The sequence below is a fragment of the Schistocerca americana genome, chromosome 2, assembly GCF_021461395.2.
Source record: "Schistocerca americana isolate TAMUIC-IGC-003095 chromosome 2, iqSchAmer2.1, whole genome shotgun sequence".
In the NCBI taxonomy this organism is placed as follows: domain Eukaryota; kingdom Metazoa; phylum Arthropoda; class Insecta; order Orthoptera; family Acrididae; genus Schistocerca; species Schistocerca americana.
Window position 1 is genome coordinate 37,816,458 of NC_060120.1, and position 18,552 is coordinate 37,835,009.

At 45.2% G+C, this 18,552-nt stretch overlaps 1 protein-coding gene across 1 annotated transcript in view; it reads right to left on the reverse strand.

Annotated features, from left to right (window-relative positions):
• Nucleotides 1-3,480: 3,480 nt before the first annotated feature.
• LOC124593692 (protein yellow-like) overlaps nt 3,481-18,552 on the reverse strand; it is a 42,593-nt gene continuing 27,521 nt past the window's right edge. The window contains exons 3-4 of the mRNA XM_047131995.1: nt 17,164-17,525; nt 3,481-5,551 (exon numbers count right to left, since the gene is read on the reverse strand). Coding sequence (XP_046987951.1) covers nt 5,335-5,551; nt 17,164-17,525 — 579 coding nt within the window. The 3' untranslated portion in view covers nt 3,481-5,334. The remainder of the gene's footprint in view (nt 5,552-17,163; nt 17,526-18,552) is intronic.

Sequence of the window (18,552 nt, forward strand, 5' to 3'; positions counted from 1 at the left end):
TGATTCACATCAAAACTATCAACATTTATTGTTGTAGTAAGACATAATACTACAATTACAGATATAGAATTTTTTAATAGTATCTTTAGCCTATAATGCAACCATTTCATCGCTTCGGAACTCCACCAGTAAATCGTGGAAATAATTGTTTTCGTTGTAACCGCAGCCACTCGTGCGCCGTGGTTTTCAACTCTCCATCACCTCTGAAACACTTGGCTCCCAACGCTTCCTTGAGTCGTCCGAACAATGGATTCGGAGTTATGTGAGTAAAGTAGGAGTTCAAGACACTCAAATTCCATTCCTGTATTGTTGTTACGCTGGGACGGTTGCAGGTAAACATCTGCAGACAGAAGACCTCGTCGTTTACCCTGACCGCAGGGAGAATATGATTTAGTATCAGATTTGTATATGAGTTATTGGTCACTCATAATCCCATTTCGATGTAATCCTCCAGAATAACCCCTTTTTCATCCTAAAAGGAAGTAGATGTGAGTCCCATGTCGCGTCGAGTTGTTGCCCTATGCTGGGCATAAGCAGGATCAAAAGGACACGATATTAGGAGGAATCCCATGTCTTTGTCTACGTGTAAATTATTCGCACCATTCTTGAACTTACTCCAGGGACACACACGAATCACCGTTCAGTGCTTTGATCCTACGGTGAATTTTCACAGTCTTAACAGCTTCACTACTCAAAAACGTTGTCACAAATTAGGTCTGCAACGCTGTGCGAGTCGACTATGCACTAAAATAGCTGCCTTTTCCCGTGATGCAACAACAACTGTTGGTAGTCTGTCAAAACTACTCCTTAAATAGATAAGTACATTTACTGTATAAAAGTGATCTTTTGCTTTGTTACTACACGTTGCAATCATTAGTAACTGAATATCTACATTCAATTTGATGTATTGCAGACATCGCCCCCTTTCCTAAAAGGATCATCGTCAGGTGACCAAATATGTAATAAAATGCAGCTCTTGGTGTTTGCAACACGTCCTTTCAGAAGTATACACTGATTGCCAGGCATGATATTCAGTAAGACTTGATTTGTTGCTGCTTATACACTCCTGGAAATGGAAAAAAGAACACATTGACACCGGTGTGTCAGACCCACCATACTTGCTCCGGACACTGCGAGAGGGCTGTACAAGCAATGATCACACGCACGGCACAGCGGACACACCAGGAACCGCGGTGTTGGCCGTCGAATGGCGCTAGCTGCGCAGCATTTGTGCACCGCCGCCGTCAGTGTCAGCCAGTTTGCCGTGGCATACGGAGCTCCATCGCAGTCTTTAACACTGGTAGCATCCCGCGACAGCGTGGACGTGAACCGTATGTGCAGTTGACGGACTTTGAGCGAGGGCGTATAGTGGGCATGCGGGAGGCCGGGTGGACGTACCGCTGAATTGCTCAACACGTGGGGCGTGAGGTCTCCACAGTACATCGATGTTGTCGCCAGTGGTCGGCGGAAGGTGCACGTGCCCGTCGACCTGGGACCGGACCGCAGCGACGCACGGATGCACGCCAAGACCGTAGGATTCTACGCAGTGCCGTAGGGGACCGCACCGCCACTTCCCAGCAAATTAGGGACACTGTTGCTCCTGGGGTATCGGCGAGGACCATTCGCAACCGTCTCCATGAAGCTGGGCTACGGTCCCGCACACCGTTAGGCCGTCTTCCGCTCACGCCCCAACATCGTGCAGCCCGCCTCCAGTGGTGTCGCGACAGGCGTGAATGGAGGGACGAATGGAGACGTGTCGTCTTCAGCGATGAGAGTCGCTTCTGCCTTGGTGCCAATGATGGTCGTATGCGTGTTTGGCGCCGTGCAGGTGAGCGCCACAATCAGGACTGCATACGACCGAGGCACACAGGGCCAACACCCGGCATCATGGTGTGGGGAGCGATCTCCTACACTGGCCGTACACCACTGGTGATCGTCGAGGGGACACTGAATAGTGCACGGTACATCCAAACCGTCATCGAACCCATCGTTCTACCATTCCTAGACCGGCAAGGGAACTTGCTGTTCCAACAGGACAATGCACGTCCGCATGTATCCCGTGCCACCCAACGTGCTCTAGAAGGTGTAAGTCAACTACCCTGGCCAGCAAGATCTCCGGATCTGTCCCCCATTGAGCATGTTTGGGACTGGATGAAGCGTCGTCTCACGCGGTCTGCACGTCCAGCACGAACGCTGGTCCAACTGAGGCGCCAGGTGGAAATGGCATGGCAAGCCGTTCCACAGGACTACATCCAGCATCTCTACGATCGTCTCCATGGGAGAATAGCAGCCTGCATTGCTGCGAAAGGTGGATATACACTGTACTAGTGCCGACATTGTGCATGCTCTGTTGCCTGTGTCTATGTGCCTGTGGTTCTGTCAGTGTGGTCATGTGATGTATCTGACCCCAGGAATGTGTCAATAAAGTTTCCCCTTCCTGGGACAATGAATTCACGGTGTTCTTATTTCAATTTCCAGGAGTGTATTTGTCTAAATGATGGCATTTTCACCACCTTAGTCTTTCAAGCTTGAACGGGACTGACCTTTTAATGCAAAATTGCTACGAATACACTCTATTTGAAGGAGAACGTGAAATTGGCTGAAATGTGGATAATACGATCACACTGTTCGAGGAAAAAATGTTTACTGGTTTAAGGATGGTGCACACAGATCGGTGAAAGTGAAATGTGATCAGCGCAGGTGGTCACTACAGTGAAAGCTGGGCGTGGCTAACAGTTCATCCTTGCAAACCGACGAGCACCAGAGCATTAAAACGGCAGCATAGGTGAGCTCCACGTTTTTCAACACTGAGACATCTCCCCATCAGCGTGAATACTTTTTCAAAGTGTGTGCGTAACCTACTCAGTCGATTTTTAACCGAATGTGACTCTTTGCTGCAGATTTATTATCACGTGTATTGCGTTATTTTGATACTGAGGTTAGATAACACTGAATGACTGATGTGATAAAACAGCGAAAAATATTTAGTGCAATTTTCGATATCTTCCTCAGTTCTTTGACGTTTATGTATATTTATTTCAAGAATAATTTCATGATAGTTACTTTGTAAAAGTATAACTCGTAAGATTTTCGTTTGATTTGCGTCTAGAAAATTAACCCTTTACACTTTAAATGACAGTGGCACTAATTTTGGTACTAGCTTTTAACAATCACAGTTTTTCACTACGTGTATAATTCGCATATTTTGCCCTCTTTGTATTTTTTCTTGTTTACTGCGATTGAGAGCTACAACAGTTTTGACTAGAGAGACCAATTTCATGACATGAATTACAATTTTGATTAAACAAAATGAATTTATTAAAATTTTTATTTTACAGTTTATTGTTTAAAATATAATTGGATTTTGCATTAATTTATCACGATTTTCATTAATAATAAAGCCACAAAACTGTAAAGTTACATTCTTATGGAAGACAAAGGGAAGCAAGGAACATTCCGTTTACAATTTAACAACGATACTTCCAAAATAAAATTTATTTTAAAAACAATTTCGTGTAACCGCAGAAACAAGAACATGAGAGTGCAAAAAGTTACAAAAAGATGGTAATTACAAAATTCTGTTGAGTATGTACAAAAATAAATAACAAACATATTAACAACATCATAAAGTCCTTTACATGGACGGTGGTCTGTTTGGATGCAAACTCAGGAGAGATTTTCCGTCTGTGTATTAGCTATTACTGTAGTACATATCTAACGTACTACTGTTCACTCCAAGTTAAATGTATTGGCGCATGGCAGCAAAACAAGTGACTGACGTAAGTTTATTTAAAATAGAATAGTTTTTCCACTTTCAATAATTAAACAACTATAACGCTTTACAAGCGTACATTCTATTCTTTTGACGTGTGCTAAGGCCTATATGGTAAGCCTACCATAAAAATACACGGATCTCTTTGGCACAGGAAATAAGAGTGAAGTATGAAAAGATCGAACGAAATCTTTAATATGCTTTTCTGCCACTTTAGAAAGATGGTGCCAACATTATGGGTTGAAACGTCGCTAGAATCATGACAGTTAATGATGATTAATTCACAAGCTGCTCTCCGAATCGGTCAGCAGTGTTCTGAAAAAGAATAAACTGACGGTTTAAAAATGCATTGGGCCACTGCAGAAATGACCAGTAAAAAGCTGTAGACATCGAGGAACAACTGCTACATTCTGTTAAAGATACTTTTCCATTATTATTTTTATTTTACGTTCTTGGATATAATTATCTCTAGATGACTAAGTGTAAGGAAATGTAACATTTTAGACACTGCAATGAAGTGTCAAGTAAGTAATATCTAAGTCTGAACTTCTGGAAGAAAGAGATACCGTGAGAGATTCGTTGGTTTAGCTTAAACAGGCAGTTGCGTGTTTCATTTAATGTGAGCACAGGGATTCGTAACTGTTTATACAAGTAAGAAGCACTTGTTGATTTGTGCATATAAAGAAAATTCGAAGGAATACGGTCCGATGCCGTTAATCATTACGGCTAGTTTTAGAACTCTAATTCAAGCGATTTTACCATCAAATTCGTAGCTACAGAATCCGATTTTGCAGTACAGAATTGTATATTGCACATAAACGTTATTATACACTAGCAAACCCTACATGGTTAGGTAAAGTTATATGATAGCTATTGTCGTTTAAACTTAATATTGACATTTGTCTCTTCAGTGTCTGAGAAGAGAGGGAAGAAAAAAGTAACAAACTGTGACCATAGCTCGAATTATGTAAAAGTTTGTCTCGATACAGAATCTGAAATACAGATTTCATTTAGTCGAAATATCTCATAATTTCACAATCATTTTGAATGTGAACCTCAGTTGCTGTTCCTATGGTGGGAGAAAACTTACTGCTATGTGTGTATTATTCAGTAAGATTTAAGTTAAATGTGATAAAAACATTGTGTACATAAGCTGTTATGACCAGTCATCAACTATCTGAAAACTGCAATGAAGTCAAGTAATGTCAGGAAGCAGGTCAGAGAGTAATACGACATCTATTTAATAGGGGACTTTCATTTTGCTGGTCGACAGACAACTGAAAAGTTCTGCGTTTGCAGCTGACTGACGCTCGTAGGAACATGATTATATGATAATACTGCTGCAGTACAGATATTCCGTTACAGTTAAATTGAGTAAGTGAGTAAATAAGAACACAGGTAATTTTCCAGTTTTTTCGTGATACTTCTCAGACAAATTTTGCGGGAGGAGAGATGAAAAGCCAAAAGTTTTGGAAAGCGGTAACGAGACGAGGCTGGAGTGGAGAACGACGCAACCGTCCGAGCAACAGGTGACCTCTGCGAGTGGTCCGGTGGCGGGCGCTCTAGAAGCCGTCGAAGACGAGGGTGTTGTTGAGGAGTCCGGGGCCGAAGTAGGGCCCGACGGTGGGCGCGAGGCGGATGCGCAGGATGCGCATGTTGATCTCGTGCGGGTTGTAGGTGCGCCGGAAGAACTTCTGGAAGCGCGAAGACAGCATCCACACGTTGTAGTCGTCGCGCGGCGCCAGGATCAGCTCCGACGAGAACTGGATCAGGTCAGGGCTGCAACAGCGACAGCAGCGCGCCCTTAGCACTCTGACCGTGCACACCACTGCATACAAAGACTCTACACAAAGTTGCCTCCAAAAAATAAACACACCGTACAAAAAAGTAGTCGCCTGGGATACAGACCGTGGAAAACAGCCCCTGGCTTTGGTAATCGCTTCGTTTCTAGAGGAGAAAACTCCATACATAGCCGAAGATAGTTTTAGATAATTACACTACTGGCCATTAAAATTGCTACACCCAGAAGAAATGAAGATGATAAACGGGTATTCACTGGACAAAGATATTATACTAGAACTGACATGTGATTTCATTTTCACGCAGTTTGGGTGCACAGATCCTGAGAAATCAGTACACAGAACAACCAACTCTGGCCGTAATAACGGCCTCGATACGCCTGGGCATTAAGTCAAACAGAGCTTGGATGGCGTGTACAGGTACAGCTGCCCATGCAGCTTCAAAACGATACCACAGTTCACCAAGAGTAGTGACTGGCGCATTGTGACGAGCCAGTTGTTCGGCCACCACTGGCCAGACGTTTTCAATTGGTGAGAGATCTGGAGAATGTGCTGGCCAGGGCAGCAGTCGAACAATTTCTGTACCCAGAAAGGCCCGTACAGGTCGTGCATTATCCTGTTGAATTGTGGGGTTTCGCAGTGATCGAATGAAGGGTAGAGCCACGGGTCGTAACACATCTGAAATATAACGTCCACTGTTCAAAGTGTCGTCAATACGAACAGGAGGTGACCGAGACGTGTAACCAATAACATCCCATACCATCACGCCGGGTGATATGGCGATGACGAATACACCCTTCCAATGTGCGTTCACCACGATGTCGACAAACATGGATGCGAACATCACGATGCTGTAAACAGAACCTGGATTCATCCGAAAAATGACTTTTCGCCATTCGTCATTGAGTACACCATCGCAGGCGCTCCCGTCTGTGATGCAGCGTCAAGGGTAACCGCAGCCATGGTCTCCGAGCTGATAGTCCATGCTGCTGCAAACGTCGTCGAACTGTTCGTACAAATGGTTGTCTTGCAAACGTCCCTATCTGTTGACTCATGTATCGAGACGTGGCTGCACGATCCGTTACAGCCATGCGGATAAGATGCCAGTCATCTCGACTGCTAGTGATACGAGGCCTTTGGGATCCAGAATGGCGTTCCGTATTACCGTCCTGAACCCACCGATTCCATATTCTGCTGACAGTCATTGGATCTCGATCAACGCGAGCAGCAATGTCGCGATACAATAGACCGCAATAGCGATAGGCTACAATCCGAGCTTTATCAAAGTCGGAAACGTGATGGTACGCATTTCTCCTCCTTACACGAGGCATCACAACGGCGTTTCACCAGGAAACGCCGGTCAACTGATGTTTGTGTATGAGAAATCGGTTGGAAACTTTGCTCATGTCAGCACGTTGTAGGTGTCGCCACCGGCGCCAAGCTTGTGTGAATGCTCTGAAAATCTAATCATTTGCATATCACAGCATCTTCTTCCTGTCGGTTAAATTTCGCGTCTGAAGCACGTCATCTTCGTGGTGTAGCAATTTTAATGGCCAGTAGTGTATATCCTTTAGACCTAAGACATTGCAAGGATCTTGATTCCTGTGTTACATCTTTGTTATACACCTTCAGTATTACTGAGTGTATCAACAGGGGATCTCAAATTGATTCCACACTTCTAGATTTCCAGAAGGTTCTTGATACCGTTCCGCACAAGCGGCTTCGAATGAAATTGTGCGCCTATGTAGTGTTGTCATTGCTGTGCCGTCAGAAAGGCCACAGCTCGTAGTAACTGACGGCAAGTCATCGAGTAAAACAAAATTGATAGCTGGCGCTCCCCAGGAAATTATTACAGGCTCTTTGCTGTTCCTAATGTATGAAAACGATGTAGGAGACAATTTGAGCAGCCTTTTTAGATTGTTTGCAGATGATGGTGTTATTTGCCGTCCATCGAAGTCATCAGAACACCAAATCTAATCACAAAACTACACTCCTGGAAATTGAAATAAGAACACCGTGAATTCATTGTCCCAGGAAGGGGAAACTTTATTGACACATTCCTGGGGTCAGATACATCACATGATCACACTGACAGAACCACAGGCACATAGACACAGGCAACAGAGCAAGCACAATGTCGGCACTAGTACAGTGTATATCCACCTTTCGCAGCAATGCAGGCTGCTATTCTCCCATGGAGACGATCGTAGAGATGCTGGATGTAGTCCTGTGGAACGGCTTGCCATGCCATTTCCACCTGGCGCCTCAGTTGGACCAGCGTTCGTGCTGGACGTGCAGACCGCGTGAGACGACGCTTCATCCAGTCCCAAACATGCTCAATGGGGGACAGATCCGGAGATCTTGCTGGCCAGGGTAGTTGACTTACACCTTCTAGAGCACGTTGGGTGGCACGGGATACATGCGGACGTGCATTGTCCTGTTGGAACAGCAAGTTCCCTTGCCGGTCTAGGAATGGTAGAACGATGGGTTCGATGACGGTTTGGATGCACCGTGCACTATTCAGTGTTCCCTCGACGATCACCAGTGGTGTACGGCCAGTGTAGGAGATCGCTCCCCACACCATCATGCCGGGTGTTGGCCCTGTGTGCCTCGGTCGTATGTAGTCCTGATTGTGGCGCTCACCTGCACGGCGCCAAACACGCATACGACCATCATTGGCACCAAGGCAGAAGCGACTCTCATCGCTGAAGACGACACGTCTCCATTCGTCCCTCCATTCACGCCTGTCGCGACACCACTGGAGGCGGGCTGCACGATGTTGGGGCGTGAGCGGAAGACGGCCTAACGGTGTACGGGACCGTAGCCCAGCTTCATGGAGACGGTTGCGAATGGTCCTCGTCGATACCCCAGGAGCAACAGTGTCCCTAATTTGCTGGGAAGTGGCGGTGCGGTCCCCTACGGCACTGCGTAGGATCCTACGGTCTTGGCGTGCATCCGTGCGTCGCTGCGGTCCGGTGCCAGGTCGACGGGCACGTGCACCTTCCGCCGACCACTGGCGACAACATCGATGTACTGTGGAGACCTCACGCCCCACGTGTTGAGCAATTCGGCGGTACGTCCACCCGGCCTCCCGCATGCCCACTATACGCCCTCGCTCAAAGTCCGTCAACTGCACATACGGTTCACGTCCACGCTGTCGCGGCATGCTACCAGTGTTAAAGACTGCGATGGAGCTCCGTATGCCACGGCAAACTGGCTGACACTGACGGCGGCGGTGCACAAATGCTGCGCAGCTAGCGCCATTCGACGGCCAACACCGCGGTTCCTGGTGTGTCCGCTGTGCCGTGCGTGTGATCATTGCTTGTACAGCCCTCTCGCAGTGTCCGGAGCAAGTATGGTGGGTCTGACACACCGGTGTCAATGTGTTCTTTTTTCCATTTCCAGGAGTGTATTTAGAGAAGATATCTGTAAGGTGGGAAAAGTGGCAATGGAATCTAAATAATGAAAAGTGTGAGGTCATCCACAGGCGTACTTAAAGGAATCTGCTAAATTTCGGCTGCTGGGTAAATCACCATAAATTCAAAGACTTATTTCAATTAGATACTTGTGGAGTGCAGTTTCTATTAACTTAATTTGCAACGGTCACACGTTGTGCGGAAAGCGATCCAAAGAGTGTGTTTTATCGGGAGGACACCTACAAGATGCACTGGAGAGGCTGCCAACATTACGCTCGTTCGTCCTCTTCCGGAGTAGTGCAGTGCGACATGGGATCCATATCTGATAGTATTAATGCAGGATATCGAAAAAGTTCAAAGAAGGGGCGCTCGTTTCGTACTAGCGTGAAATGGTGTTGAGTGCTATTGACGAGGAAATCCATATTTCTGGATTTCCGGAAGGCTTTTGACACTGTACCACACAAGCGGCTCGTAGTGAAATTGCGTGCTTTCGGAATATCGTCTCAGTTATGTGACTGGATTTGTGATTTCCTGTCAGAGAGGTCACAGTTTGTAGTAACTGACGGGAAGTCATGGAGTAAAACAGAAGTGAATTCTGGCGTTCCCCAAGGTAGTGTTATAGGCCCTTTGCTGTTCCTTATCTATATAAACGATTTGGGAGACAATCAGAGCAGCCGTCTTCGGTTGATTGCAGATGACGCTGTCGTTCATCGACTTATGAAGTCATCAGAAGATCAAAATAAACAGAAAAACGATTTAGAAAAGATATCTGAATGGTGCGAAAAGTGGCAGTTGACCCTAAATAACGAGAAGTGTGAGGTCATGCACATGAGTGCTGCAAGGAATTCGTTAAATTTCGGTTACACGATATATCAGTCAATTATAAAGGCCGTAAATTCAAGTAAATACCTAGGTATTACACTTACGAACAACCTAAATTGGAAGTAACACATAGAAAATGTTGTGGGTGAAGGCTAAACAAAGACTGTGTTTTATTGGCAGGACAGATAAAATGTAACAGAGCTACTAAGGAGACTACCCATACTACGCTTGTCCGTCCTCTTTTAGAATACTGCTACGCTGTGTAGGATCCTTACCAGATAGGACTGACGGAGCACATCGGAAAAGTTCGAAGAAAGGCAGCACTTTTGTACTATCGCGAAACATGGGACAGAGAGTCACAGAAATGATACAGGATTTGGGCTGGACATCATTAAAAGAAAGGCGTTTTTCGTTGCGACGGAATCTTCTCACGTAGTTCCAATCACCAATTTTCTCCTCCGAATGCAAAAATATTTTGTTGACACCGACCTACATAGGACATAGGGAGGAACGATCACCACGATAATATAAGGAAAATCAGAGCTCGTACGGAAAGATATAGGTGTTCATTCTTTCCGAGCGCAATACGATATTGAAATAATAGAGAATTGTGAAGGTGGTTCGATGAACCCTCAGCCAGGTATTAAATGCGATTTGCAGAGTATCCATGTAGATGTAGATGTGGATGCAGGGTGGAGAGTTTCACGGATATGAGACGCGAGTTGCAGCGGAAATAATTAAATCAAAAGCGTATTTGGTTGCATTTAGATCTTTCACAAAATTTCACTCACAAACTGTCTGAATTCCAAAATATTATGTTGGCTCCTCTGCCGAGCGCTGAATTGTGAATTGCGAAGTATTGGTGTAGATGTAGGTAGTGCCAGATATTTTCAATAGAATTAAAGTCGAGTAATTTAGCGGAACTGTCCATGTGCGATGTTGTTGTTGTGGTCTTCAGTCCTGTGACTGATTTGATGCAGCTCTCCATGCTACTCTATTCTGTGCAAGCTTCTTCATCTCCCAGTACCTACTGCAACCTAAATCCTTCTGAATCTGCTTAGTGTATTCATCTCTTGGTCTCCCTCTACGATTTTTACCCTCCACGCTGCCCTCCAATGCTAAATTTGTGATTCCTTGATGCCTCAAAACATGTCCTACCAACCGATCCCTTCTTCTAGTCAAGTTGTGCCACAAACTTCTCTTCTCCCCAATCCTATTCAATACCTCCTCATTAGTTACGTGATCTACCCACCTTATCTTCAGCATTCTTCTGTAGCACCACATTTCGAAAGCTTCTATTCTCTTCTTGCCAAACTAGTTATCGTCCATGTTTCACTCCCATACATGGCTACACTCCATACAAATACTTTCAGAAACGACTTCCTGACACTTAAATCTATACTCGATGTTAACAAATTTCTCTTCTTCAGAAACGCTTTCCTTGCCATTGCCAGTCTAAATTTACATCCTTTCTACTTCGACCATCATCAGTTACTTTGCTCCCCAAATAGCAAAACTCCATTACTACTTTAAGTGTCTCATTTCCTAATCTAATTCCCTCAGCATCACCCGATTTAATTTGACTACATTCCATTATCGTCGTTTTGCTTTTGTTGATGTTCATCTTATATCCTCCTTTCAAGACACTGTCCATTCCGTTCAACTGCTCTTCCAAGTCCTTTGCTGTCTCTGACAGAATTACAATGTCATCGGCGAACCTCAAAGTTTTTATTTCTTCTCCATGGGTTTTAATACTTACTCCGAATTTTTCTTTTGTTTCCTTTACTGCTTGCTCAATATACAGATTGAACAACATCGGGGAGAGGCTACAACCCTGTCTTACTCCCTTCCCAACCACTGCTTCCCTTTCATGTCCCTCGACTCTTATAACTGCCAACTAGTTTCTGTACAAATTGTAAATAGCCTTTCGCTCCTTGTATTTTACCCCTGCCACCTTTAGAATTTGAAAGAGAGTATTCCAGTCAACATTGTCAAAAGCTTTCTCTAAGTCTACAAATGCTAGAAACGTAGGTTTGCCTTTCCTTAATCTTTCTTCTAAGATAAGTCGTAAGGTCAGTATTGCCTCACGTGTTCCATGTGCGATAGCGTGCCTGAATGTTCATCAAACCAGGAACACATGAGTTCAGCCTCGTAAGAGACTCGCACTAGCATCCTGCAACAAACACCACTGACATTCTAACTTACCACACTTTTAGTTCGTTAATGTCAACAGGCATAGTTCCATTTAAATTAGTGTGAGTTTGAGCAAAAAATACCCTTTGTAAGTGTTATTATAATCCGTACATAGGCTAGCAGTACGAGCCCCTGACTACCATTTCATTCTTTGAAAACTGCACATCAATAGCACTTTCCATTTCCGCAACATCTGCGGTGCAAGTTTAAGGCGAGTGACTATATACAGTGTATTTATAATTAAATGTTTAGAGTGCTGTAGTGCGGGCTGTGTGAGTCGCAGGATGCTGTAACATCGCAGGATGTTCTTTAAGCGGTGCCCTCGCGGAGTATGGTGACAAAAATAATAGTTCCACTTTCTAAATATGGCACTGCAATCAGTCAGAACGTAAAACGTTTCCCGTTTTGACGCTTGGCAATGTGCGTTATTTCTTTTGTGAAGTGACTGTTGGTGTAAAGAGTTAAGAAGGTTAATGTTTTCCGTAGAAAACACAATGGCTGCTGAGAAGAAAGACCGTACACTGCTGGTAAAGTTTTTTATCAGTACGGCAGGGATATTAGCTACGCATTGCAGGAATGTCGATGACAGAAACAGCTGCGAAGAGCAGCCATGTCAGTAAAATGGGCTAAAGAAAGTGATCAAGAAATCTGAAGAAACTGGTGAAATATGTTGTGCGAAAGGCGGGGTGGGGGGGGGGGGGGGGGTGGAGGCGGCGCATTCCCAGGGAAGTTGTTGGTGAAGTTATAGTAGCTATAGCCGACCGGGAAGCACTTGCCTCAAATCCTGCAGCCAATGCTCTGGCTGTGTCGTGGAAATAAATACTGCAAAAGATTATGCGGCGTATTTTACACTGATATCTCTACAAGATTCAGAATTTGCACCAAATGAAGTCCCTAAACGGGCTTCAGAGCCTTGACTTAGCCGTTCGTTGTCTGGTACGTATAGAAAACGATGACATGTTGCCGGAGAATATTCTTTGCATGGACGAGGCACATTTTACTCTGCACACTGTCGTGAATGCAAATAACTGCCGCATACGGGGTTCTTCTATGCAGCATGTTGTGGAGGAACAACCACTGCACTCAGCTTATTTGTCCGCGTGGTGTGGTTTAACTCCTTCATTCTCGGTACGTTTTCCTTCCAGGCGATGACACCTCAGGAGCGTCTTAGTTGTGCATTGACATCTGCGTGTTACAAGGACCGCCTAGTGTAACATATGGGCCAGCCGAAGTGGCCGTGCGGTTAAAGGCGCTGCAGTCTGGAACCGCAAGACCGCTACGGTCGCAGGTTCGAATCCTGCCTCGGGCATGGATGTTTGTGATGTCCTTAGGTTAGTTAGGTTTAACTGGTTCTAAGTTCTAGGGGACTAATGACCTCAGCAGTAGAGTCCCATAGTGCTCAGAACCATTTTTTTGTAACATATGATTCAAGCTTTGCTGGAGCGCAACCATTATTATGATGGCAGATGGGACGAAACGACATGTCGCTTGCCAAATGAAATATTCGTTCTGAGATACCTTTGTTAACGATTACATCATCACTATTCAATTTAAAGACGTGTGGCCATCCAGATCGACCGAACTAAATCCATGTGACTTCTGGTTGCGGGGATACCTGAAGGATAGCGTACGTCGACATATCGCTCTGATTACACTGGCTGTGTTTCGAGCTAGTGTCGACCATGCCATGCTACAGATGCAGCACGTTGCTGAGTACAGAGACCCATACAGACCATATGTTGTAACTTATGACCGTATCCTAATAAAAGTGCGAGAACCGCTCGTATCATCAGTTTGGTCCTTCCTCCCCTTGTGCTGCGCCCACACTACACTCTGAATTCCTATAGTACCATATTTTCACCTGGTGGCAGAAATTGGAACTACTACTTTTTCAGCATAATCCGCGAGCGCACCAGTTAAGTAGCATACCTACGATGTTTCAGCGTACTGCGAAGTATACAGTTCGCATTCCAGCAATCGTAACACAGTAAATTTACGATAACGTTGGAAGCTGAAGAAGTGAATTAAAATTTGTACTGCAGCCGGGACTCGAACCGGGGTCATCTTGCTTCCTATGTAGATATGCTGACCGCTACATCACCGCAGTACCATGGCCAACAGAGCTGCACGAACTACCCAAGTCACGTGCCCTCCCCAACACAAACTCCAATTCACATCTCCCCTTATATTGTCACTATTACAAGGGAAAACTTAATTCAAGATCTATAAGACCACATGTCGTACAGCGCTTCCTCATGACGTCCAATGCTGGGGTGTTATTCCAATGTCGGAGAGCCCTGGTAATAGTGACAATATAAGGGAAGGTGTGAATTGGAGTTTGTATTGGAGCGGGTACTTGACTTGTATAGTTCGTGCAGCTCTGTTAACTACAATGCTGCGCTGGTGTAATGGTCAGCATATCTGCCTAATAAACAACGAAACCCGGCCGCCGCACAAATTTTAATTCACATCTTCAGTTTCCAACGTTATCGTAGATAAGTTAGAGACTTAAATGTCTCAGGGAAATTTTAATTTAAGATTTATACAGTAAGTTTAATTATAACCACCCTGCACTTCTCTCATGCATCTCGTGCCCGCAACGACGTCAGGTGCCACTTAGTTTGGTGGTAAGCGTTGGTCATAATATGTACTTACCTCAGTGTCCCCCCCCCCCTATCCTGTCATGCTATTGATCATATTTTAGTTTACTCATTTTGAGCTGTTAGTGGCAATCTGTAACAACAGATTATAGAAGATAAACTTCTTTGCCAAGATAATAACCTTTATCTCGATAATAGGTTTCGGTAATCAATTTTCCCATCTTCAGATCTCGAGAGTCAGGTTTCGTATATTTCTCAATATAGCCGTACGAGAACTCTCCCTCGTAAACTAGCATGTACGCAGAAAATTATAAGACTAATGCATCGGCTTGTTAGAATTGTTGTTGTTGTTGTGGTCTTCAGTCCATAGACTGGTTTGATGCAGCTCTCCATGCTACTCTATCCTGTGCAAGCTTCTTCATCTCCGAGTAACAACTGCAACCTACATCCTTCTGAATCCGCTTACTGTATTCATCTCTTGGTGTCCCACTGCGATTTTTACCCTCCACGCTTCCCTCCATCACTAAGTTGGTGATCCTTTGATGCCGCAGGACGTGTGCTACTAATCGATCTCCTCTTGTAGTCAAGTTGTGCCACAAATTCGTCTTCTCCCCGATTCTGTTCAGTACTTCCTAATTAGTTACGCGATGTATACATCTAATCTTCAGCATTGTTCTGTAGTGCCACGTTTGGAAAGCTTCTATTCTCTTCTTGTCTAAACCATTTATCATCCATGTTTCACATCCACACATGGCTACACTCCATACAAATACTTTTCGAAAAGACTTCCTGACAGTTAAATCTATACTCGATGTTAACATATTTCTCTTCTTCAGAAACGCTTTCCTTGCCATTGCCAGTCTACATTTTATATCCTCCATACTTGGACCATCATTAGTTATTTTGCTCCCGAAATAGCACAACTCATCTACTACTTTTAAGTGCCTCATTTCCTAATGTAAATGCCTTAGCATCACCTGATTTAATTAGACTACATTGCATTATCCTAGTTTTGCTTTTGTTGATGTTCTTCTTATATCCGCCTTTCAAGACACTGCCCATTCCGTTCAAATGCTCTTTCAGGTCCTTTGCTGTCTCTGACTGAGTTACAATGTGTTGTGTACATAGTTCCGCGTAGTCACCGCGTACACAACTTTCCCACTAGAGCGCGCCCCACTAAGCACAACAGCGCAGGCGCAGCACTCGTCCGTCTCCGCACTGCGAGATGGCGCTGCCATAGAGATGGACCAAATGCTACTTCCGCCGATCCTCGTATTAATATGTAATGCAGCCAATGAGATTGCTGCTAATGTAGAACCTTTTCTCCTCACGGATCACACTCGCGCAGTGGTACATTAATGCGCGAGGTATTATAACGAGTGTACAGACTTCCGATTAGTCAGTCTGCATTTGTCTGCACCAGTCTGTACCAGTCTGCATTAGTCTGTACCAGTCTGTACGAGTTCTACATTTGTCTGTACCAGTCTATAATCAAGTTTCAGTCTGCCCCCAATGAGATTACCATATTCCTGTACATAGCCATGAAGATAAATGTGTAGACACTTTTGTCAAGTATCACAGATATACAGTATGTGAGAATAAGATGAACGTGCCAATACCCAAAGGAACTTCAGATTGTCAATTGTAAATAGCATCCAGGACCAAGTTAAGTAATTTTTACGCTTGTTATTATTTTAATAAATGTGTGCGAAAATTAGCCAAGTTCTGTTTAAAGTTGGTCACCGTCAATCTGCTACTCTAAGCGTGCAAGTGGCATTTCTATCGTCTGACCTAACAGCAGAAGATAAACACGCCACGATAAGACCACGAGACATATTGCTGACACTCGCCTACTTCGTTAGAGAGACGAGTCAAATAATCTGATGGTGTGTGTACCGAAGGTCTTACAGTACGCACACCACACAATGTCATCGGCAAACGTCAAAGTTTTTATTTCTTCTTCGTGGATTTTAATTCCTGCTGAATTAAAACAACTATATGTACAGTTCTTCAACACTTACGTGTCTTATGCCACTTGTGAGTGGCATAAGACAGGTGTTTGCTCTGATTAGCTGCGTAAATATTTGTTTTAATTCTGACATGCCGATGCATCAGCCTTCAGATTGTTATGTACCTGCGAATTGACGAGGAAGAGTACTAGACTTCTACTTTAAGAGATACGCAATAACCTCATGTCTAGATCTGAGGCCCGCATCTCGTGGTCGTGCGGTAGCGTTCTCGCTTCCCACGCCCGGGTTCCCGGGTTCGATTCCTGGCGTGGTCAGGGATTTTCTCTGCCTCGTGATGGCTGGGTGTTGTGTGCTGTCCTTAGGTTAGTTAGGTTTAAGTAGTTCTAAGTTCTAGGGGACTGATGACCATAGATGTTAAGTCCCATAGTGCTCAGAGCCATTTGAACCATTTGAACTAGATCTGAGTATGGTGGCGCTGATTACCGAAATCGGTTATCGAGAATAAAGGTTATTAATATCGATCTTGACAAAGCAGTTTATGTTCTGTAATCGGTGGTAGGTGTTGGACGCGAGAGGCGAGGCGCTGCTGACCTGTAGGCGACGACGCTGGCGGTGTCGGTGGCGGGCTGCCAGGAGGCGACGGCGGCCTCTGTGACGGGGCTGATCCAGACGGCGCCGTCGCGCTGGTCCACGTGCAGCACGGCCGACTGCGACGACTTGTGGCCCACGACGGACACCGGCAGCTCCTCCAGCTCGCGCAGAGGGCCGCCGCGCAGCGCCGACGTCGGCACCGAGAAGAGGCGCGTCTCCGCCATGGGCTGGAAGTAGAGGAGGCGCGAGCCCGAGGCGGGCTGCCCGTGGCCGGCCAGGGGGTGGGGGTGCAGCTGCGGCTGCGGCGGAGACAGCGCCAGGCCCAGCACGCCGTCCATCAGCGTGAACGACTCGCCAGCCACCTGCCGCACAGCACCGGCTCTCAGCTCCCAATTACAGTTGCGCTCTACCAAAGCTACTGTACTTTTGGCAAAGTATATAAATGATACGGAGTTTATACCTTGACCAAGAAGCCACGGTGAGAACTATGTATGGAACAACGAAATGGATAAAGATTCAGAAAGGGGTCCGGCAAGGCTGCATACTGTCACCGTACTTATTCAATCTGTATGCAGAACATGTCATGAGGAATGCGAGGCTAGATGAAGGAGAAACAGGAATTAAAATAGCTGGAATAAATGTAAACAACCTCAGGTACGCCGATGATACGATCCTGTTGGCAGAAAGTGAAGAAGAATTGAGAACACTCTTACTGAAGGTGAAAGACGAAAGTGAAAAGGCCGGTCTTATGCTGAATGTGAAGAAAACAAAAATTATGGAAACTACACCTACCAATTCGTGGGATATAGCAGGAGAAACCGTGGAGGTGGTAACCACATTCAGCTATCTCGGTTCCCAGATCTCTGCTGATGGCGACTGCAGCCATGAAATCCGGAGACGCCTGTTGCTCGGTGGACAGGCGATGTCAAACCTTGACAAGGTTATAAGGTCCTGAGATATAACGCTAGTAACAAAGATCCGTATTGTGAGGGCTATGGTCTTTCCAATTGTGATGTATGGATGTGAGACCTGGACCATTAGAAAGGCTGAACGGCGTAGAATTGACTCCTTCGGATTGTGGTGTTTGAGGAAACTTCTTAGAGTTCCATGGGCTGCAAAGAGAACCAACAGATCAATATTGGAGCAAATAAAACCAGATTTCTCCCTGGAAGGTCTAATGTTAAAACAAAAGCTGACCTACTTTGGACACACAATGCGAACGCATGCCTCGCCGGAAAAAACATTAATGCTGGGGAAGACTGAAGGAACTAGAAGAAGAGGACGTCAGAGGATGAGATGGATCGATGGCGTCACAGAAACAATGTGTTCCAACCTGGAAGGTCTACGGTAGAAAGTGCAAGACAGGAAAAAGTGGCGTGATTTGGTTCA